The sequence below is a fragment of the Bactrocera neohumeralis genome, chromosome 5 (genome assembly GCF_024586455.1).
Source record: "Bactrocera neohumeralis isolate Rockhampton chromosome 5, APGP_CSIRO_Bneo_wtdbg2-racon-allhic-juicebox.fasta_v2, whole genome shotgun sequence".
Taxonomy (NCBI): domain Eukaryota; kingdom Metazoa; phylum Arthropoda; class Insecta; order Diptera; family Tephritidae; genus Bactrocera; species Bactrocera neohumeralis.
Window position 1 is genome coordinate 738289 of NC_065922.1, and position 25209 is coordinate 763497.

The following is a 25209-nucleotide window of genomic DNA, read 5'->3' on the forward strand; positions in this document are numbered from 1 at the left end:
ACGTTGCAAGCGCAGCGAGTGATATTTGAACACTTTGTTGCTTCTGAGTGGAAATATTCATAATTGAATTTCACAATGGCATTTGAGTGAGCGCAACATTTACTATGTAAAAGCCACTTGGGCTTGACGGCAGTGTGGGTCGCTCGCATTAGAAAGTGGCATGTGGCATGTGGCATGTGGCAAGTAGTTGGGCCTTCTGCTGCCGTCATCTGTTTGAGGGACTCGAAAATGCGAGTGCGCAGAAAATTGCAACACTCAGCGACAGCTTTTCAAGTGTCACTTTTGCATGTCATATTATGTGCCCTAATAAATGTGTATGCATGCAACTCGCACAAAAGCAATAGAATTCACTTTCACATGCCGGGCCTTCTCACAAAAAATGCTTCAGCTGCACAAAATTGCTCCATACTAAATTAGTGTGTACATAACTCTCTGCACAAAGGAGGCGTGCACAAGCCACCAACACATGTGGCATGTTTGGTGCTCGCAACGACTGGCTGAAAGCCGCTTTCATGGCCCTGCGTCGCTATGTAAATTTACAAAGTACAAATTATGCCCTACAAAGCGCTACTTTTGTGCGAGCAAACTTAAAAATTCTATTTAAAAATTGTTGTTGCTGCGAAAAGCTTTGAACGACCGAACGAATGCCTGAATGTGTGAATGTGTGAACGAGAGCACCGGCGGGTGGGTGCATGAGCAGATGGAATGGCAATGTATGGAATTCCCAAAACGACGCGCCAGCGGAGCGGGGCTGCCACGGCTGGCTGGTGGAATGGTGAGCCGAGCAACACTTCATCAACGTTGCAGACACACGCGTGTGCTCCACAAGCAGACCCACGCACTCCTTCACTGCAGCCATTTTGTCATACCTCATGGTAGGGGAAACAGCGAAGTCGCGGAAGATGGTGCACAGTGCAACAAGTCGGTCACACATGCGAAATTTTCTGTTTGGAAAAATGGAAATCTAAAGCTTAGATTCGCAAGGCTAACTTCACTTCAACGAATCTAGAAATTATTTGAATTCATTCAGTTCAAAGCGTTTTGAAATCGCTTTTTAAGGGGAAAATCCCGAAAAGCTGCTGTGGCGACTTCATGTCGAAATTTGTATTCAATAAAACGCTGGGGTTGCAACTTAGATTGTAAGTTAATGAGAACTAAAATAAAAAACGAAATCGGAAAATTCACAACACTTTTCATCGAGAAACGTGCCAGCGGCAAAGCAATAGAACTCCAACACTGTGCGCACTCACTTCCGCATGCGAGCTTGCAAAGCGCACATCCACCTATAGAAACGTACTATACGTACATATATGCACAGGTAGGAGCAGTGGCGATGAAAGATGAATGGCTTAAGGACTGAAAGCGAGAATTAAAAGAAAGAATGGCTAAAATCCGCAACTTAAGCACCGCTCTGCCTTTCCGAACACATCGCGGATCATGTAGGTATGTATTACATACATATGTATGTATAGATATAATAAATTACTTTGCGGGCACTTATCAACACAACCGCTTGCACACCCTGTCTTTTGCAACTGTAAAAATGCGAAAATAACGGTATTTAAATCATTTGCTTGGCTAAAAGCGGAATGCAACATGTGCACACTTCAAAGTGTAGATGTGTCTGCCTCACCACCGTAGCAGATTAAAAATGGTGGAAGCTGGTAGGAAAATTGGCTGAGAGTGGGACTCTACGGTCCGCTGGCAAGGGAGGGCGTGTGACCGAAATGAGATCATGTGGCAAGCTCGTAGAATGGGTGCGCTGCACTTTGTGCAACATCAAACTGCGTCCACCACCCCCTCTCTACACCGGCGAATTGAAGGGTGTTTCGGTCAAAATTCGAACATCGCAATGTTCAATGTGTTTCGAGTGGCATTGCCACAGCGGTGACCAATACTGGCATATGTCTGGTCTTGTTGTTGTGGTTGCACGTTCGCTGTGTCAAGAATGCCAATGGCCACGTTCTTTTCCATTTTATTTACGTTTCAGGCGCCTCTTTGTTGTTTTGGGCATTATCGTAAACTGGCTGCATGAGCGCACGTTCCGAGGGCAGAAGTGCTGCGTGCAATGTTTGCTACAACAGTAAATTGTAAGTGGATAGTGAAAAGAGAATGCTGGTTTTACAACAACAAACAGGGGAGAAAATGTGAAATTCGGAAGTCGCTTTAAAATTTCGAAAATCCAAATAGCGGAGCCGTCCCTCCAAAAGTCAACCTAGTGCCAATAACCAGAGTCTTATCTTGATGAGTATCACTTTTGAATATGAGTACTGTTAACTCTAAGCAAGAAAAGCACGTGTGGTCAGCAGTGTGGAAAATCTGGAAAGTGTCTTACTCGTGGGACTCCTACACATCCCCTTTCAGTGCCCATGAAGGGACATACTCAACGGTAAACAGGCGCTCAGTCGCAGATGCTCGAGGATGCGATATATTGACCAACGAATGACTCATATATTTGCACACACACACATATATATGTATGCATATGTTAATAATTGTTATGGACCCAGCGACTATATTGGCAGGCAGCCTCGCACACAAGTCCATATTTATATTTACTGTTTATAAATGTGAATGCACTGATAAGAACAGAGCGAGCGAAGGTGAGAGCATATCGTCTGTATGTTTTTAGGCCGCTGACGTTAGCGCCAACGCGCTGAGCAAATATTTAGGGGCTCTCACACTCGGCCATATTGTATGCAGCATTGTGCTTATTGTCCACTTCATCATCGCTGTGTCGCATACAAACAGCAAACACTCACATTGCAACAAAGTTACACATTTGCCTTCAGTGGCATGACGGAGCACCAATGTTGCCACAGCGCAAAAACCATTTGTCCTATATTAGCCTTTGTTTGCCTTACAAGGAGAAAGTGACGCAAGAATTTGTTAGATAATATGTGCAGAGCACTACAAAATCCGTCGCGTACTTTCAGCTACAGTTAAACCCGACTGGAGATGGGCTCAATCTTCGCGCTTTGTCGACGCTTCACATTAAGCGCGCTGAAGCCAAGTCCCAGTTTCACATTAGTGGATAATCTATGCTTGAATTAGGGTTCAGATATATGATTTTCCCGAATATATAATTATATTGCCGGGGAATAAACAGCTGGCTTGGGACCAATAGCAAACGCCAACTAAATATAATCTGTTATATGCTAAATTCAATAGGAACTTTAAAGGTATGCGGAAAATGACTAAAATAAACGCTTGCAAAACGACTAAACTGCTTATGAAGATGGTGCACATACATGGGCTTTGCATCCTTGCTCACTTGTAAGCCCTCACTCACCCATCCCAGCAATTCCGTGAGCCGACGACTTGCCTATGCACTTCGTTGGCTGTGTGACACACATTTCGCAGATTGCATTTGGTCGCTTTTCAGCTGCCGAGTCGGCCCCCATCGGTTGCTCGTCCTTCCCTCTTCCGCCGTCCGCCGCTCGTACACAACTCACTAATTTTCAATTTTCGCCTCGTCCGCCCTCCTGGCTTGCTTACAATGTTCTGCACTTGTGCAGAGTCGCTGGCGTCGGGCACATGTCCTCGTGCCGCTCCGTGCCACATGAAATATTATCCATTTCAAGGATTAGACGTTATGCCATAAATTGACTCACTTGCATTTATGAGTCTTTCATTAGAATTAGTCGCATTGCTGGTTAGCCGCTTGCCAAGCCATCGAGCTCCGCAACTGTGTTAGTGTGTTATGATAGTTGGTTGGCTTATTTCGTTGGCAGGGTGCGCCGGGAGGTGTGTGAATGGGTCTTGTGATATGCTGCTTCATTGTGTATGTGGTCAGTACGTCGGTTGGTTGGCAGACTTGGTTGGGTGCCGTGGTCAGATGCCTGCGACTGCTTACCCCCGAACAGCGGCCGTCTTCGATGTTCCACGAATGCACATGTGTCTGTGTGTGCGAGTGTGTGGGCTCTTCTATGTATGTGTTGTTGATATTGAGCAAAGCTTCAGTTCCATTGCTGCCGCAGTTCAGCTAAACTCAAACCGTTTTCCGAGAACGGGGAAAGCAGAACGTTCGAGTTGAATAGATGGCGCTTATGGCTTTTCTCTATTCTACTGACTTGTGTTTCCTCCCTGCCATCGCATCGCTTAATTGATGTGCCAATGGAAAGTAATTACTTTTTCATTTCTTCGTCGCCTTCGTCTCACTTCGCCATTCCAACGGACCAAGCTGTTCTGCCACTTCGGGTTAAGTGTAAAGTTTTTATGTAAGCTTTTGCGTTCAACGCTCGATGTGGAAAATATTTATATCCAGCCCAACACGTCCGTTATAGCAATTCCGCAGGGAGCGTTCCTGTTCTTTGCTTTTGCTTACTCAATTTTTGCGTTTTATAGCAGCTAATTACGTAATGACTCTGATTTTATCTCCAGTTATTTTATGCTGAGTAAGTTAACGGCAAGGTACCCGTTATTGTTGAAGAGAATCGTTGAACTTCATTGATTATAGAAAAGTTGAAATAGGTGATGCGAATCTCTCGGGCTTAGCCCTGGTCCAAATTTTGTTCGATTGCTTATTAATGCTGACCTGTTATACTTTTCTACAACTCTGACTGTGTTACTGAAAAAACTTTCCGATCAGGGTATGGTATTTAACAACCCTCATCCGAAATACTTTTGAAAACATAAGGACAAATTTCCAACACATTTCAAAAAAGTATTAAATGATAACGGGGTAAGAAAGTAACCAGTTCCTACAATAAATTTAAAGCTGCTGAGTCCACCTCATAATTGTTTATGTAAAAATATGTCCGAAAACCACGGGTCCTTTCTTCAGAACCTGAAAAGGGATGATCAAAGGATTAAAGGCCAAACATTTCAGAGTTCAAATTTCATTTGTCTTATATCCAACTCTCATCTTGTTCTCGCTTTCACCCATTTACCTCTTAAATGGTTTGTAACTAAACGAAAGTCTTATTTTTATGACAATAACAGCAAAACGGCATAACTGTGGCACGCACGCTGTCCTCCGTTTATAGTTGATAGAGCGGCGTCCAATAAAATGTTGCAAGTGAACAAAAAATTACGGCGATAAAATTGCTTGCGGATCTATAGACTTACCAGCTCGTACACACGCATCAACAAGCACACTCACACACACACGGGTGACCAGAATAACATATTGTAGCATATGTTGAGGCGTGTTACACATTTTTAATGCAGTCAAGCGTTAGCGGTAAAATAACTATTTAAGTGTGCTAGTGCATGAAAATAAGCAAGTTTTATTACGAAAATGCGACGATACAATAACGAGTGCACACATACGTACGCGCTTGTTACACTTAAGGAAGTGCACGCTTACACCGTGCGCCTGTGTATAAGGCAGACAGAAGCGCCTCACTCACAACCACACACACCCACAATACACGAGCGCACACTCACACACATGCAGAGAGCGCCACAGTGCCACAGAGCATGATTTTCCGTCGAAGATGAATGCGGTGGCAAGCTGGTGGCGAGCGGAGGCGCTCGCAAATAACCCAAAACGCGTTAAATGAAATTGCCCTGAAAGAACGACATGATTAAGCTCGAGTGAGCGCCGAATGTGATTTGATCAAAGCGAAAGAAATTGCGGTGTTCAGTCATAAGCTTGTTGCCGCACTAAGCAAACAATTGAGTTAAGACTCTAGCAAGAATAACGACATCCAAGGCTCGCAGAACTATCGCTGCGCCTGCCGTCGGCCCACAGGGCGAGCCACAAGGGTAACGAGGACACGTCTAATGCGATTACATGCCGCGCATGTGTGAGTGAGCAATATTGTACATTTTATTACTACAACAACAAGTGGTGCGGTCGTCAAACGGATGGAGCAAGAGCCCACACTTGAATGTGTGGACAAACACACACGCACACATGGCTGTTGCCGTCGCTCAGTGTAAGCGCACTCATATGGATGAATTTGTGACGCTACGTCGCTGCTTTCGGTGTTGTTGCTTCATTTATTTATATCTGCAAACATTTGGCGCACACAAGTGCCGTTAAGCCACATAACCGTCCATGTGCGTGGGTGGGGCGCGTTGTGCACCCGCCAATAAGATATTTATAAATTCACATACAGCTTTTTTCCTCGTAAAAACTCTCAAAGCTGTTTGTTGTTGTCAGTTATTATTGCTTTTTTGTTGTTGTAACGTCGTCATATTACGGCTTATGTTAGCAAACAGCTTTTGTGCAACTTCCCAAACATTGTGGAAATAACATGAAACTTATCGCAGGGCTGTATTTTTCTAAAAGCAAAGCATTCGAAATAGTTTCCACTTTCAGCTGCATGTTTTCAAACCTAAACTGTATTTTAATAAAAGATTAAACAAAAGAAACGTCGGTGTGCCATTTATTAGCATCATTCGCGCCCATTAGGGCTGCGCTATTTCAGTACACACACACACACACACACATACATAAAGTGGCACATCGACTCTGTAAATACTTCCGTTATATGCATACTTAATTTATTGATATACGATTAAGAAGATCCGAACCGACCGAGATCACCTTAAACATCGGTTGAGTAGAAAACGTATTGCATTCAGTACCAGTTCAAAATTACTCTTGGCACTTTTTCTTTCACTTTACTTTAACTCGATATAAACTAGTCTTATTGTACTCTCAACTCTTTATTTTAAGAATAAGTTAAGCTTCTGCATCAAATGCCATGCATTTCACATCCTAGGAACTTAAGACTTTCACCAGTTTTTCATGATTTTCAATTTTACTCCTCTCGTAAATATTTGGAGATCACAATTCATCAGAAATTACAGCATCCGCCTTTTACTTTGCCATTCCCCGAAACCACACATATAAATACTCTTATGCGCCGTTATGTTTTCAACCACTACACTATCATGACATTAATCACGCATGCGATTTCTAACGTCTCTAATTGTGCCTTGTTCTATCCCCCTATTACCCGCCAACCCGCTCGATCTGTGCACTGCAGTCGGGTGTCGGTAATGCGTGGACAGGTCATCACGCCGCAGGGACTGGGCATTGTCGGCATTCGGGTCTCGGTCGACCGGGATTCGAGGTTCGGGTTCACTCTGACACGACAAGGAGGATGGTGAGTACCTTTTCCAATATAAATGCGTAAATATTGTATAAATATGTACAAATACCAATTAAGCAATTTTAAGTACAAGCTCTAGTATAAGTAGTGCTACCAACGCATTTTCCGCCCAGCCGACTGTACAACTTGAATTCATTGTAATTTGTATCGATTTTTAGAGCTCAGGTGAACGCAGACTTCACTTTCTGACAAAATACTGTGGCATAACTCACACTCCAGGAGATTCACTGAGTTTCTTCGAGATATCTGGCGTTGCCTATAGAAATCGCCTAATTAGAGTGGCAACAACAACATAAGGCTCACGCACTCGGCACAAAGGGAGCCAAGTCTGATATGGTTCAAAGGAAGTTAAGGATATCATAGCAACACACACACACACACACACATGCGCAGCCACTCTGGCTCATTGTCGTAAAGAACCTTCTTCGGAAAGTTGAATATTTAATTGGAAATCCGCTTAGAGATATTAAATATATTTGCATACAATTTCCTTGAAATTTCCATACCGACAACAACAACAACAGCTGCGCCAGTCGAAATGAAACAGCAAATCGGAATATTTCTGCATAAGCAAACAAATACAAAGTAAGACAAAAAAAGCCCACACAACGACATAAGCGAACGAATGAACGAATGAATAGGTGCAGAAAGAATGGAATTTTAAAGGCATACAAGTATTTTAATTTAATCCCATTTAAATTGTGAGTTGGAAACAATGAGCAAGCAATTTCTACGTGGGAGTGGAATCACCTTATCAGTCGGCTGAAAGCAGTGAGAGCGCGCCAGTGGAGAAGTCTACAGCTGCGGCGCAAACAATGGCCTACGACAATAGTTACTGTCCAAGCGCTGAACTCCACAACGCGAAATTTGCCAGTGAAGCGTCACAAGAGCAACTTTGCGCTGCCGGGTATCTTCCGACCTCAGCGGTGGTCATTGGGCTCTTCAAATAGGCGAAGCTTCGTGGAAGCTACAACTACCGCTGGCTGCCAGATACTTCGTTTCTTTGCCTTCGCCTCGGAGTTGTCCTCGCGCAGCGTGTGTTTTTCGAAAACTAATTAAATTAAATTTGCAACGCATGAACAATTTTTAATTCTGATAATTTTTACGAGTGAACGACTGCCTGCTGGAGGTTGCAGCCGAGCAGTACTCTGCTGAGGACAATGCGGGCGAAGCAAGGCCGGAACAGCAAAAGCTAAGGACATTGTCAAAGCCTAGAGTCTCGGAATAAACACGTAGAAGGAAATGAATTCAACTGCAACACAAGCTTTATTTATAAGCGAGTAGTAGGTAGATTACCACACGAGAATGAGAAACTTTCTTCGAGACTCGATAACACTGTGCAATACAGCATAAAAATAAGCTTTGGCGGCTATTGAAGATTTCAATTTCACTTATAATTACATACATATATGTATGTGTGTACAACAATATTCGTATAATTAATTCGTGAACCATGTGCAGCAAGTAAGCCACGTAGCAGGGCTTGGTTCATAGCGCCTGCTTAGTTGGACATTCCAATTATTGTGATTTAGGCCTCCAACTCCCTCTATCGCGGGCATATATGTGCAATGGACAGGCATGCATACTCAATAAAGATACTACTCACTCAATGCCTCTTATCCCGCCCCTTTCCATTGTTATGAGCTCTGCCAGGCTTCGCTTTAGTGTGTACTTGATATCACGCCGTCGCTCTGCTGCTGCGCCCTTATTGTCATATAACTTTTCATTAGCCCAGTGCCTTAATTCGCCACGTCCAATGTAGCAGCGGCTATTCCCAGTTATTTATTTATGCGCAGTCTCTTTTGTCCCTGTATTGTTATTATTATTAGCTGGTTTCATTGCCCTGCCTCACTTGTTGCCCGCTCCGCTCCTGCCGGTTTGAGCGTTACATACCCAAATTGAACTAAACGGCCGCAACAATCTACTGAAGACAGGAGAAAAAGAAATACCACCTCTCGTTACACCGTTATACGTCTAAGATACACACACTGACAGAAGAAGAGGAAGAGCAGCTGGTTCCTCAAAAAATCTCACGCTCGTTCCTTTATATGAATAATTAGATGAAACTAAAAATATCAATCAGAAATAAGGAATATGATTTTTCCTTGGCCGAAGAGCTTCCCAAAGAACTTTTAAAGAATCGGGTCTCGGTTCCCACAAAATCGGAGTCAAAGAGAAAAACCGGTGGACCAAAGAGGAAAGTGTCAGTGCTTAAAAAACAAAAACAAAAAGAAAATCAATCGCCCTGTAAAGCAAAGGACTACAAGTTTTATTATCAACGAATGTATTTAATGTTGATTATCACACACACACACACACACGCGCGTGTTCAGAAAGTGTGGATGATGCTGGTATTTAAGGGCGCACGCCTCGTCGGCCCCTAATATTTAGGTCAATTGCAAATTAAGCGTGCGAGTTTTTCAACAGAAGCAGCAACAACAAATGCAATTCAATTTGCAAGTGTTGCTGCAATTATGTTGCCGTTGTAATGGCTGTTGGCGTTGTTCATGCAACACTTTGCAAATCAACGCAACTTTAATGAAAACGCGTTCGCACTTATGCATCCCTACTCGTAAGCACTCGTCAGTGTGTGCGTGTGACAGAAAATGCAGCTTATAAGTGTAATTGAAAGCGTGTTGTTTCAGCGCGAAATGCGAATTGTGTTGCAACAAAAAATTAAGAGCAAATGGCAATCAACCATAAATTTAAACAACGGCCTTTAAGTGCCGGGGAGCCGGGGATGTGGCAGAGACATGCGCTCGCCCTCCACACATTTGCCATTTCGCGAGTTAATCGAAAATCGATATCACACGACTTGTTAAACACGAGTTTATGCAAACCCCGGTGCATGTTCTGGAAACTGCGGAATTAAATTGGCAATGAAAGCAATTTTCCATGCCGAGCCATCGCTTTTGAAGACCCTTCTGCTCTTTCTGGAAAGGGACCCAAAGCGCAGGCAGTTCCAGCTTCCTTCATCGTGCATACCCAGACCACCTACACACGCGTGCAAAAACAATTCGACAGCGCTACAACAAATGAGGTATGCAAGTACAGTTGCGCCAGTGTTGGAGAGAAGTGAATTTGGTTGGCCAAAACGCGCCGAAATGCGCAGAAAACAAAGCCGAAGTTTGAGCAACAAAAATAGTGAGGCTCTTGCCACAGGCTCAACAGGACGGAGCACGAAAGTGCGGAGGGGTATGTTTTCAGAACAAAACAGCAAGTACAGCTAGCAGCGGACACACACATGCAAACGAAGGTACGAGGGCTGGCCGAACGTAAGCCGGAAATGAACAGGTGGTGGCACAAAAGCACACATTGGCTTGTTGCATCACTCGTCTGCTGGTTCACTGCGGCAATTGTCGGAATTGTTTTGTTACTGGCGAATCTTCCTTTTTGTGCGCGTGTTGTTCTGCGTCTAATTAAATAGCTTTTAGCGGAAAATTAATTCAGCCATTTCCGCTGCAATGCAACTGCGCCAACGTCGGCGGCGTCTATTAAGCCGAAAACACAACGACGATAACCGCCCTCACACCAACGCGTGGCAGAGCAATGTTTGCGATTTCCACTTTCACTTTGCCCCCAACAACCAACAACAACAGACATCGTGTTCGAGCTGAAAATAGTTAAAACTATTCGGCTAACGATACTATACTAATCGGAAAGAAGACCGCTATCCGATTTTCAAATCTTACAGCTATTGTTGAGAACAAATATATCCAAATTATTACTACGCGTGGTTCGTGAAATCCTTTCATGAAGTCTTATTAGCATTTCCCAAAGATCCACATATTTTCCAGGTTAACACAATTCACACACCTTCATCCAAGGAATCCAACGTCAAAATCTGCTAGCACCAGAGCCGTGAGTTTCGACAAGCAAATACTAGCACCTCGGGTTATCCGCTACCCGATGACCGCAAAGTTTCAAAGCTTTGAAAATCACTTAAGTGTATTTATGAAATTACTATCGATTGCCGCCCTCTTTTCATTGAGGGAATGTATAGCTTCCTATCGATAATGCTTCCCATACTGAACCATTTCCGACACATTTTGCTCACGTTCCACTTGTCTGAGCGTCGCCATGCACTGGGCGATTGCTATTGCTTGTCCGAGCAGCCATTTTCAAGATGGAAAATCAAAACCACATCATGTGGCACACACCAGCTCAAACCGCACACATCCATGCCCACAATATGTGCGTGTGTATGACCGCAGTTGACGGCAGCAGAGATAAACTCTCGGCGACATTGTCGCTTAGCGAAAGAGATACAACCACTAAAGCAACAATCTTAATAAAAGCGACGGCGGTCAAACTAAGGACATAACCGCACTGGTAGCGCACCCGAAGCAGGGGCATTTGGCGGGACAAGGGCAGATAAAAGGTTGGTGGCCGGAAAATGTCACAACGAAATTGGATTTTGCACAATGCGGAGAAAAACCCATGAAAAATAATATAAAAGTAGTGAATAGGAGCGCTCACAAGCACATGGGGCAGGGCAATGGCGAATTTCATATACGGCCAAGCAGTGTATTGTGGGTTTGAAGCGAAATAACATCGCATAATATGGGCGCTTTGTTCCAAAATGAAAAATGTCCTTCAAGCAGGACATGTGAAGACGCTTTGCAATACAATAGTGCACGCACAAGTACACTTATCCTTCGCTAATGTGTGTGTAGTTCTGCATGTATCCACGGCGGTTTTCGCTTGCGGCCATTTCCACATCAAAGCACGGTACGCTGAATGGCAGTGTGTGTGGCAGGATGAAGGCGGAGACCGCTTCAACGGCTCGGAGTCGATCGACTATAAGACACTGATGAATTTCCGGCTGAAACATTTACTTCTTTCATAAAGGCAAAAATAAAAATTAACACAAGCTTCACTTGAATTTTACTAAATAGAAGTCGCTGCAACCAAGAACAGTTAAGCACAATTGCAGGGAGCAAATTATTCAAAGAGAATTTCTTTTCGAAACAAAAAAATCCTAACTTAAGCTTAGTATTAAAAATATAAAGCTCTTGTTCCGGAGATGGGACAAGCACATTCAGCAGCAGGCAATAGCTTGTTTTTTAATCCAAAGAGGTTACTTCTTTGCGACGAAAGTTAAGCGCCTGAGTTTCTTACTAGGCGGTTGGGCGTTGTGTTCATGCCGCTTTGTAATGTTATGTCGAATTTCATGCTTACTAATAATTAATAAACTTCATTCAACAGGTTTGACGTGCTGGTGAATGGTGGTGGTGCAGTGACGCTGCAGTTCCAGCGCTCTCCTTTCAGGCCACTCACGCGCACCGTCTTTGTGCCGTGGAATCGTATTGTGGTGTTGCCACCCGTGCAGATGCAGCTCAGCGACGACGACGAAAGCAGCGGCCGAAGCATAAAGTAAGTGGAGCTGTGCGATTGCTTCGGCTGTTGTATATCTAATTAAATCGCTCGGATCATATTTTAATAATTACAAAAATCTCGTTTGCTATTTTTATAGAGTGGCCCCAATGAACCCGGCACTAACCTTCCTCAACTCCATCCTCTACCACTTTGCTGACGAGCAAGCAGATGTGAGCAAAATATGCGTGGAGCATGACCACGAGGAGCTGAAACCTCAATTAATTAGCACTTGGATGCCGAACGGCGTTGGCGCTATGCCCGGCAAACGTGTCATATTTGCCGAGACGCAGGTGAGTAGAACATCCCAGCGAAATGCACTTTTCTTAACGCTCCTTCGACCCCATTCGACTGTATCGCGAGGTTATCCTGACCAAACCACTTTAGGTAGTGTTTTCTGCTCTAACTTAATTAGTCAGTGGCGGCACTTGCACCACTCTCCAGTTGCATTCTCTGCATCGCCGCTTTCTACCTTGGCTGCCTGAGTATCCATTCCAATCTCCGTTCATGCTTCATCGACTATGTTTCACCTTTGCTCGCCGTGGCTGTTGTAACACAATTTAGCAGGATGCCGCATTTCGAATCGTCTGCCTTCTCCATCTACCGCTTCTCAACCGAGAATACGAGCATTTGATTATATTTTAAGTTTCCTCCGCTGAAAGTCACTCACGTGCTTTCCTCGGTGAATTGAGAGAAAGCAATATGAAAATTATGAACGTTGCAGTTACTCTAGCTGCGTAAGAAGGGCAGAAGACTTGAGTTCGTTACTGCATTATTTATGACGGAGTTAAATTGGCGCAGGAGTGTAAGCGAAGACTATAGTCTTGGATTAAAAACAGTTACTATACCAGCTCTAACACTTCCCCTACCCCACAAATGCCCTGCGCTCTCATGCCGGAGCTGGTGTCTTAGAATGGCAGCATTGACAACAGCTGCCCTATTAGAGTATTTTAATTAAATTAAAACAAACCTTGAGGACCTTTTAGTCCTCCCTGCTTACTCGTTTTTAAATAGCAATCGCATACTTTTCGCAAATGGGGTCGTGGGGTACTTGACCGAGTTGTTTTCCTCCTTTTGCTCTTCTCAGGCTTAAGTTTTAAATTTAGTTTAGGAAAAGAGCAGAGGAAAGAAATTTATTGGAGTTACTTGTAATTTTGTATTATTCTAACCAGCTTGCGCTTGATTTCTCTTATTTCAGATTGTACAAGAATCTATACAGATACCAGGCTCGGACTTGCATCTTACATATCAGTCGTCGCAGGCTTCAGGCTATTTGAGCATCGTCCGCATGCGTCTGACTGCCGAAAAAATACCAAAGACACTGACGCATGTTCATGTGGGTGTTGAGATTGAAGGTGCATTGCATGTGAAGACATACGAGGCAGATCCGAACCTGATACACACATTCGCTTGGAACAAACGCAACGTCTATCGGCAAAAGGTCTACGGCGTCACTATTGCACGCATCTCCGTCGGCTACCAGCACTCGACCTGCAAAACGCCGGTTTGGATTACGCAGACAGCCAAGTTACAGGGATATGACGTCGACATTTCCGATATCGGCGGTTGGGGTCTGGACATTCACCATCACTACAACTTCCACGAGGGTATATTACAGAAGGGCGACGGCAGCACGCTCCACATGAAAGAATACCCACGTACTGTGAAAGTAGTAATGGGCACCGGCCTGCAGCGCCCCCTTAATTGTCCGGATCATTGCAACGGTATTGCTAAGGATGCGAAACTACTCACACCCATTGCACTAGCTTCAGGTCCGGATGGTAGTCTATATGTAGGTGATTTCAACTTGGTCCGCCGCATAACACCCGATGGCAAAGTTTACACAATACTGCAACTAAGCGCCACGCAGGTGTCTTATCAATACTACCTAGCCGTTTCCCCCGCTGATGGTCACCTCTACATATCCGACCCCGAGCGGCATCAAATTCTACGACTGCTACGCTTAGAGAAGGTGAAGGACCCCAGCATTAACAGTGAACCAATTGTAGGTAGCGGTCAGCGCTGTATACCTGGCGATGAAGGCAACTGTGGCGATGGTGGACCCGCGTTGCAAGCTCGTCTTTCACATCCCAAAGGTTTGGCTATTGCCGCTGACCGCACCATGTACATTGCGGATGGCACCAACATACGCGCGGTGGATCCTAAGGGTATAATACACACTCTAATTGGACATCATGGCCACCATAACCACTGGAGCCCAGCGCCTTGCTCCGGCACACTTATGGCAAATCAAGCTCAGTTGCAGTGGCCAACAGGCCTGGCACTCAGCCCACTGGATGGTTCGCTGCACTTTATTGACGATCGCTTGGTGCTCCGACTAACCTCCGACATGAAGATACGCGTTGTAGCCGGCACCCCCTTACATTGCAACAACAACGGTCAAGACAAAACCAACAAGACGTCCGAAAATGTTCTGGGCACAGTTCTCGCGATGGCATTTTCACCCTTCGGCGATCTCTACATCGCGGACAGTGATTCGCGCCGAGTTAACTCAATTCGCGTGGTGGACACGGCGGGGAACATGCGTTATTTCGCCGGGAAGCAAGAGGGCTTGGGGTAAGTTCAATTCGTTAAAAAATAACAGTATCACTCACAATTATACAACATACACATACACAAAACAGCAGTTCATTAAAATTTTTCTCTACGTAACCAACTTAATTAGTAGTGGATATCATTAGTCATTTAAATATTTTCAAATACCGTATTTGTGTAAAGTTTTATTCCGCTATCATCATTGGTTCCTGGAATTCAAAATAGCGTTATATTGTAAGAAGGCGTGGTTGTGAACCGATTTCACCCATATTTCGTACATGTCATCAGGGTGTTAAGAAAACATTATATACCGAATTTCATTGAAATCGGTCTAGTATTTCCTGAGATATGGTTCTTGGTCCAAATTTTCAGCCTGGATGCAGCTTCCTCCTGCCACTTCTTCCGTAAAATTTAGTGTTTCTGACATTTTTTATGAGTCGGTTAACGCACTTTTAGTGATTTTCAACATAACCTTTGTATGGGAGGTGGGCGTGGTTATTATCCGATTTCTTCCATTTTTGAACTGTATATGGAAATGCCTTAAAAAAACGGCTCTGTAGAGTTAGTAGTTTCCGAGATATGTACAAAAAACTTAGTAGGGGCGGGGCCACGCCCACTTTTCCAAAACAATTGGGTCCGACTAATGCGATCCTTTGTGCCAAATTTCAAATATCTTTATTTATGGCTTAGTTATGACACTTTATAGGTTTTCGGTTTTGACAGTGGGTCGATTTGGCCATCTTCTTAACCTTCGTACCAAGTTTCATCATGATAATTTTTATTCTATATCTGACTCTTTTAGTTTTAGGACTTACAAACAACCGTTATGTGAACAAAACTATAATACTCTCGTTAGCAACATTGTTGCGCGAGTATAAAACTTCAGACATTAGGTCCGATTTTGGGTGAATTTTTGTCGAACCCTTTGCAACAAGCAACATAACATACCAACGACCTACAAATATTAATTATTTCGAGCAAATTTGCCACACAGCGCTTTTGCGGCTTACATGGCAACTTTTATTGCCTTCACCCTGCCCCCGAACAAGCCTTTGTTGACCGACGTCATTACCTGCTGCAACAGATGTTATCATTGTCGCGCCCTCACTTATGGATGATGTGCTCTATATGTCTGTCTGAAAATGCCCACCCCATTGATGCATTATTGCGGCGTTCCCCTCAGCAAACACACGGAAGAGGCAGCAAAGCAGCCAGTGACGGGTTCGTTCGCCTCTAAATCGGCAGATGTTTGCTTGGATGTGTTGTCAATTAGTGAATTTTCACAGCATACTTTTCTGCCCTTGATGGCCTGGCAACTACAACCATTAAAATTCGGTTGTTTTAAATATCAGTGCGGTGATAGTGTGTCTCCTGCGAATTTCTGTATCTCTAAGCCACATTACTAGAAACGGTATAGTGAGGTAAGCAAGTGTGTATTCGGAACCTTCTCTACACAACTGCATTGCCATAGAGACTCGCCTCCCTTTATGGGTGGTTGTAAGATTGGTAGTGTTTTCCGAAATAACGGTGCTTAATTGCCCTAATGATACGATATTCGCAAAGCACTTCAGTGGTTGCCCCCTACACTTACCCTACATATTTACGCGATTTCATTAAGTCTCGGGTTCGTATGGCGCACCCTGCCTGGTGCAAACATCAAGTGGTCGTATCTGCAGCAACTCATAACAAATTTAGCGTTTGCTCTTCACAACTGAGACCACGTTTCGCGTACCACATTTCCAATTGCAACTATGCACCCTGGTGGGCCGGCCCATTTCTGTCTGTGCGACGCGCGCGTGTAATCGGAGACCATAGCTCATACATCACTGTCACTGTCTCTGCTCATATTTCTATTCTCACTGCATAAATAAACACACACACACACACTCACATATATACAGAATGAACATACTCATATTGGGCATATATTGGAGCTAAGTACTCAACAGCTCGCTTGTTTGCCAAGTCTCCTCACAACACCTCCGCTAAGCTCTGCTCTTCTCATTCACAGTTCACTAACCTGCGATTGCTCCAATGGCAACACCGTGAACGGTTCAACATCCGGTTTGGCCTCAGCGCATTCATCAACGGGCAACAGCGGCGTCGGCAGCGCCTACTCAACGACCATGAATCCAAAACGCACAACCACACCGACTACGCCAGCTGGAGGCAATGGGCATGGCAGCGGCGGAAACGGAAATGGGGCTGCCTTTAGCAACGGCGGGGTGGCCAGTGGTGGTGGTGTTGCTGTGGGTGCACCATGCATTTGCAGTGGCGGCGGTGTCGGTGTCACGGTCGGCGCTCCCAGCGGACTGGCGGGCATCGTGGCCGGTGGTAATTTAATGTCAACTGGACCGACCACAACCACTACGATATTACTCGGCGCCAAAACAACAGCTGCGGCGAACGGCATGGGCGGCGCCATGAATGATGATGGCACTCTGAGTAACGCGGAGACCTTACTGTCGTCGAACGCTCGCTTCCAGGCGATTTCGGCAATTTCGGTGGCGCAGGACGGCGTCATTAATGTGGCAGATCAAGGTAAGCTGCGCAAATAAGCGCCCCATTCATTGCACTCATATCTTCAAAGAACTGTACAGGTTTATGAGCTCACTTAGAAGATGAAGTGACAATATGACGTCACAGGCAGCACCACTGAGCGAATCGTGTACAAAATGAACTATACAACAACTACTGACATCCAGCCAGACAGGCCACTCTTATTTGAAGGAAGTACACGGCTGTTCATAATTCGAATGCAACGCAAATGACAGCTTACAAATAGTTTTCATAAATTTCAAAAGATTTTCGGGAGAAAATTATGTATTTTACTTCAACGGGTGAAAAATCTCTTTATTTTCTAAATTAAATCCATATTTAATTTGACGTCCGTAAGCCAGTTAACCGTGTCAAGTCCCAAGATTGAGCAACTCCCTAAAATAAAGGGGTTGCTGTGCCTGACTGACTAAGTTGCATTAGCAAGAATTAACCGTTGAAAAAATATCGTGAACGATATAAAGGGTATAAGTCGTCATGTATTCCATTGGGTCAGGTCCCTCACACGCATCACCTACTGAAATCCCATACATATATTTTCCTCACTATGTACCACCGCGCTGCACTGTGATATGAGCTGCGCCCTCGTCCAGCAGAGCGACGTAAATCTGGTTTGAAAACTTTTGGTTTTTGCCTTTCGTACTTGTGGCCATCTTTTTCAGCAGATCCATCAAACACATCGGCGGTACACGAACATGCTTCTGAGTTTATTTTCTTGTGTGCTTATGCATACAACTCAGCTGACAGGAGGCTGAGCGAGTCCATGGAGCTTGGTGTCCGATGCCGCGCTGCGTCCATCCGATGCTGATTAATGCCACAACCATCAACTTTAGCTAATAAGATTGATTTTCACTTTTTTGCCTTTTCACACATTTTGCCGCCCACAGGCCCCTGTCTCCCCATGCATGCTGGCATTTACATCTTCCGCCTAGTGAAATGTCTAGGTGGCTGTGCTGCATACTTTTGGATGTTGCGGCGGGCGTGCTCAGTTGCTGCAGACTGCTGTTGTAACTTGATTAATCACCACTATTGATTTTTCTTGCCGCGCTCCACCCTCCACGCGCAGAGGCAGCTGGCTGGGTAATTCACTAAAATCCAGTTTTGTTTTTATTTAGCGTTGTTTTTGTATTTTTCGACGCCTGGTAATTTCGCTACAGACATTTATTAATTATATTGGCCCTTATCTAATTAAGCCCTGGTAATGCGCGCAAATTTATACCTTAGAAAATATATTTAGTTTCGCACACAGACGCCGTCAGACACACATAGCAGCAACCGCGTAGCAAACTTGCAGGCTTGCTGACAGTGAATGAGACGGCCGGGCGGGAAAACTAGTCGATTTATCACGGCGAATCGAAGAAGAAGGCAAATATTGATTTATGGTGTAAATGAGCTACACATGCTTAAGCTAAAACCGACTGTGGGGTCTTGACGGTGGGGAATGTAATTACCTGGCCATTAACTTTAGCATAACTTACAACTCGAAGCAACTACACTCTTCAAGGGATGAAGTACACATTCCTCAACTATCCTGGAGCGCTCTTCGCCATCGTCAAAAGAATCGCGCTCTACTTCGGGCGGGGAAGTATGAGTTGCGTTGTTATGGCTCGCTTATAAAATATCATTTTTCGCTCTTCCATCATCGTGAACTTAGCATAGCCTAGTGTATGTATACGTATTGTTGTGGTGTTGACGTTAGGCCTTTGTTAAGAAAAAAATCTCAAACGATTCGGAAGCCGTTTATTATTCTTAGCCAATTTTAATTCTTTCAAAATCCGATTGAAAAGAAGCATGTCCACACACGGACTAGGTGCTTATTCTCTGTGGTATTATATATATAACCATTAAAAATCCGTAAGGAACTATAAAATAGCGGTATATTCAAATACCCTGAGTACTCATGTATATATTCGTCTGATACCGTTTGTTGTTAATATGGCGCTCGGTTTATGACATTTTACAAGGCGGATTTACTCAGTTTTTCTACAAACTAAGTTAATGGTGTTAGAGAGAGTGAGCATGTGTGTGTAATAGACACTCTCGAATATGTCAGAGATTCTCCACATGCACACAGGCAGACGTATGCGAGCAGGAGAGTGTCGTTTGCCTCCGGTGGATGCCGACTAATTTTGTTGTGAATCAGTTCACACTTGATCGCATTCATAAGTTTTATTTAAGTTGCACAAACACGCACGCACACACGCACGCCGCACAGAGCAGAATACACTTGATTGCGTTAAGTGCCTGCAAAAATGTTATTGCTGCTCCGGAATTCGTGTCTGGGGAATTCGGTTCCGTGCGCTCCGTTGCCCAGACGCAGACGCAGCGCAGGGAGGCGCCACACCCGGCCACGCAAATGAACTGTGATGCAACCAAGCCGACTGTAATAAACCCAGCTGCGCAGCTGGCAACACACTCACACACTCATACACACGCACACGGGCATGCATTGCTCAGCCGGCGTAGGTGTTCATTAAAAGGGATAACTGCATAAACAGTTATACAAATAGCACGCTCATTTGAGTTGGAATAAATGACGAGTGTGGCAAGTAAATTTGCCGAAAAGGAATTTATTAATTCTAATTGCTTCGATAGTTGGCATTTCATCGTGCGTGTGCGTATGTGTGCACGCATGGTAAAGTATAGATGGAAATCGATTGGATAAATTGCTTTCTCAATTCACTGATTCAACAAACTGTTGCAAGTAATTAAGAATTTTAATTATAAAAGAATTAATTATTCAGAGATATTGATTCGGTTTCCCTGCCAACAAACTCGCTTCGCACACACGCGCACACATCCATTGTTGAAAGGCAGGAAGAAAGCATATGCCAGACGAGCATTTAAGGGAACAAGTCTTAAAGTCGAGGGTTGTGGTCTTAAAGCTCTGAGCACTTTCGTGGCAGGCGGTTGAGGCGGCACCATCCAGTCAACTGGTTCCTTTCTTTTCCCCTTATCTCCCTTCTTAGAACTACAGGTGTGTGCCGTGGGGTGGAGACTAAGTCTAATAAAGTAGAGGAAGATAAAAACTGAATTTTAGGAATTTCCATGTTTAAATATTTTTAGTAAACTTCGAAGGGTCAGTCAGCTGGTCGAAATGCAAACAGTTTGTGTAAGAATAATGGAGGAAGTGTAAATGTGAAACTGATACTTTGTGTATGTGTGGGTGAATGTGGCATTCTATCACCAACCGGCAAGCGCCTGCTAGTTTGTGGACAAGTGTAGCCGAGCAACCCACAATTGGCGCGCAATTACAAAAACGGAAATCTGTCGTTATAAATGAGCCACAGCAGCGACAGAGATGCGCCAGCCAAGCAACAGCAATAACAATAGCGAACGAATCTAGCTTAAACGGGCACAGTAATAACCCCAGCAACAGCAATAATGGCGCAGAAGCAGCAATAAACAGCACAATAAAAACGAAGGAGTCAACGTTCGTTGCCAGGATATTTTAATTTTGAGCAGACTGACTTTGATCCCGACGCCCCGGTTACTGATCTATGGCTGCTATGCCTGTAACTGTACTGTAGCTGCAGTTTGTGCCGGCAAACAGTCGTTATTGTGAGCAACAAATCGGCAGCAATGTTAAACTGCAATAGTAATTGTAATAATGGCGGCAACAACAGCAAAAACAGCAAAAACAGCAAGCAGGGCAGAACGGCACAGGCAGCAAACGGCAGTCAACGGTCATGACTGCAACACACAGTCACAGACAAACCCCGCAGTGCAACAACACACCACTCAAAGAAAATACTTTCCTGCAACAAAACATTTCGGTTTTCAACTGAGTTTCTTTTAACTAGTCCGAAACGTACCAGACTCGTGCCAATTATAAAACTATTTATTAAAGAATTATTTTATTGACTAAAGATTCACTCCAGAAGCACCCACGATATTGAAACTTTTTTCAATGCTTGGCTTTGTAGTTGTAGTGTGAGTGAAGCCCAACGACTGCTAACCTGTGAAGCATCCATTTTGAAGTTGATTGTATGAGAAAAGAGTAGTCATCGCACTAGTTGAGTTTGCTGTCGACTTTACTGTGGGGCAGCTGTAGACAGTGCCGCACTAAATAGTCGTGCAACTGTAAAGCGAAATGGTGGTGAAGAATGGAGAAAAAAGTTGTGGCCAACAATCGCTGAAAGAAGAGCAATCATCTTCTTCATTATTTTTGCTGTGGCAATAGCTGTTGTTGATGCCATAATAAAAAGGCATACATAATGGGGATAAAGGAAGTAGCCAACAGTAAGAGTGGCAGACGAAGAAAGGAAATATTAAAGTACGAAAGCTAAAATAGCTAACGGCAATACACAAATAACTAAATATGAACACTGGGAAGAGAGCAAAGACGTGCGATGGAGAGCAAAACAATGAGCCCTTAAATTATAGTGAAATTGTGTAGAACGCCAGCAACAACAACGTTTGAACAAAAAATTAAAACAACGAACACAAAAATACACAGAATTCCCAGCTTGACAGTAGACCAGTTAGAATAAACTAACCCTTCCCTCGTGCCTTTAAATTGTTGTTGTTTGCCTTGCTATTGTTCCCGGAATTATGATCATCATACACCTAAATACATAAAGCCAAGCGCCGCTTGGAAAGTAAGTCTGCAACAGTCTAGCGGAAGCTCAACCGTTGCAGTTTTCAAAACGTCTTCAAATAAACAAAAGGGGTTGCATTTAGAACCCTTACAGCATTAAAAGTTAGTATGGCAAGCTCTAGCATCGTAAGTTGATGTTAAACGAAATAATCCCTTCTTGGCGGCCCAAGCAGCATTTAGTACTTTGTTTCTTGCTGAATTGAAGAGAAGAAATGGCCTAATATGGTTATTGACAGCATCAATTACGAGAACACCGGAAACAAAACAACTTACATGTGAACAAGTTGGTGAAAGGGCACATATCAACTGGTACAATATCTCTTTAAAGATTCAACAATAAAAATTAATTCCCTCGAAAGTAAACTAAAAGCGCTTTGAAAGAATAAAAGGTTCGCACTTTTCCGGTAAATTTTTAATTTGCTTTGCAAAACTTTTCAGCCAACTCGTAAATATTTTATTTCGCATTTAACCGTAAGCCGCGCCGACCTGCTGTGCGGACGCGAAGCCGAGAAGCCGAAAAGCTGCGAAACTGCTAAACTGCGATGCCAGGCAGCAAGCGCACGAAGCTCTGGACACATTGCACCCATACAAAATACGCACTGTCCAGACAAGAGCCAAGTGAGGGGTCGAGGGGAGCATCCCAGCTAAAGGCGAACTTTTCGCGTTATTTTTCTGCGATTTCAAAGCGAAAAATTATTATTTTGCCAGCAATTTCACCGCTGCCGCTGGCCTTGTGTCGCCTGCGAACGCTATCCTTTGTTCGGCACCACTGTGCGCGTTCCCATTTTTTCTTTCTCCTTCATTTATTTAACTAGCAAATAGTTCGCGAAGCGCCGAAACAAAAGGAGCAATCTCACATTTGTTCAAAGCGGAAGTCCAACGGAAAAAACGTAATAGGTATATTAAAAAACTTGCTGCTAGGCACACATTTAAATACAGGCCTGTGTTCTCGCATCCCGTTATGACGTACAGTTTTTATGTGGTGCAATGACTTTCGCCGCGTTGCATAACCGCTTCGTCAGTCTGTGAGCTGGGCAGAAGGAGACGAATTGCAACAAAATACCTGAACCCTGGCGCCTCCAACACCCTCACACCTTGGGTGGTATCGACGTGGAAGCGCCAAATCCTGCGAAAAGCTCACTGAGCCGTGTTAATCTTGGCCACTTCTTCTGCAGTGGCTCTTCATTTTGATTTTTGTGCTTCTTATTCTCATTATTTGCTCTTAGCGTGGCCAACATTCAAGGTTCTCCTCTTCCACTTGCTTCTCAATTCGGTTACTTACATATTTCAGCCGTTTTCTGTTATCTGTTTTCAAGCGCCGAAGCTTCTTTGAAGTCTTTAGTTTAAGTAGGCTTAAGGCTTAATGTACAGATCCTTTGAATTGGTCGGTTTCTTTCTCGGTTACTTCATTTCAGCTCTTCAATCAGCGCAATTGTGTGTTTGGGGAATTGGCTCGCCTTCTCGCCCGTCCGCCAGGCGTTTGTTCGCCAGCGTCGGCTGACTTTTCGTTGGCCGTTCGAATTGAGTTGGCCGCAGGCGTTTAGCGGATTGCGTTGTATACTTTTGGCTGCCGCCTGCTTATCGGGTTGTTTTCTTAAGCTGTTTTCACTAAAAGCTCTTAATACCTTCACTGTGAATGTGGTTTTCGGGGATTATGCGATTCGATCCTCGTGCAGGCGAATTTCTACATACGACTAATACACCGTCAATCTAGTGCTGTTGCATTATGAATTCAGGATGGCTTATTAATACATTTCTGCTTCCAAGAGCATCTTAAGGCGATATCACAGGCCTGTGTCTTCCACGAATTTATGAGTACGTTCACAGTCTACTTGAAAACTGTGTGATAGAAGGTAGTGATCGAATAGCGGTATACTTCCATAATTTTAAAATGTCTACGATATTTAGTACAAGATAAAAAATATGAGAGGTTCTGATATTATATGTCGTTGAATGTGACTAACTTTTTCCATCTCTTTTACTCTTTTTGTAAGAAATATCTATATTTTCCGCAAAATAGTACACTGAAGTAATTGAATTAGGAACGATTGTTACTGTCGTAAACACAGCTGGGAGAAAAGAGTGTTACGTGGATAATAATTAAATACGAAGGAGCCCTTCAACTCGTGCAAACCCGTAATTTTTGTTATTTTGCCAAGCGCTAACGCAATGAATTCCTGAACTTCTACTTGAACAAAGTTTGCACTGGAAATATAATTAAATGCTCCGTACAGCGCAGTGAACTTTCATTTAAAAATCTAATAATTCACTCATAAAATTTACATCAATGCTTGCACGAACGCATGTTGCATACTTGGAGGCGCTGCAGCTTGCGTGCATTACCATGTGAGGAATGCCTTGCTTGGCATTCTGGTGATTCGTTCTTGCGTGCGCCCTTCTCTCCTCCCACTCACCCTCGCGCTCACTCATGCCACTCTCATATGGCATCGGGCGCCATTCTTGTTCGAATGTTGTGCTGCCAGCGATAGAGTGAGCGCTGCACGTTTTTGCATTGTGGCCAATTTCATCACCTCAAAATCCGACATGCAAAAAATCTACCCTGTCGCTTGCAACCTGTTGTTGTTGCCACCAGAGCTGCTGGTTACAAGGTTTCGCATTGCAGTCAACCACATTCCACTCAGCTCTTCTGCTGCTGTCGCGCGCATAAGTCCTCGCACGTGTTTGACAATGCGGCACCCGCCTGCCCTTGGCTCTTCACAGTGCAACGCTGCAGTTTGCGGTTGCCCAATTTTTACTTTTTTGCTGTCACGCACACTGAACACACGAACACACATGCGCATGCAAGGCTGCAGTGGAGAGGGCTTTCCATCTCGTCAGTTAACATGTTGCTCCATATGAAAATTGACATAACCAGCATCTGTGCTGCCATCACCGCACTGCGCCGCCTGCCACAACTGATGTTGCCACATTGTAGTTGCCGAGCTACCAGCAGTGCACAGAAGTGGCTTGAACGATGTTTGTGTGTGATATGTGTGTGCGGACGAGGGACAAGTGTAAACCGGACGAAAAACACAATTTCATAAATTGCTT

At 44.1% G+C, this 25209-nt stretch overlaps 1 protein-coding gene across 4 annotated transcripts in view; it reads left to right on the forward strand.

The window, feature by feature from the left end:
• Positions 1 to 25209, forward strand: part of LOC126759207 (teneurin-a) — a 233261-nt gene that overhangs the window by 198687 nt on the left and 9365 nt on the right. For all 4 annotated transcript variants that reach the window (XM_050473899.1, XM_050473900.1, XM_050473901.1 and 1 more), the window contains 5 exons: positions 6945 to 7064; positions 12279 to 12446; positions 12547 to 12739; positions 13645 to 15023; positions 17014 to 17543. In XM_050473899.1, the coding sequence (XP_050329856.1) occupies positions 6945 to 7064; positions 12279 to 12446; positions 12547 to 12739; positions 13645 to 15023; positions 17014 to 17543 (2390 nt within the window). The remainder of the gene's footprint in view (positions 1 to 6944; positions 7065 to 12278; positions 12447 to 12546; positions 12740 to 13644; positions 15024 to 17013; positions 17544 to 25209) is intronic.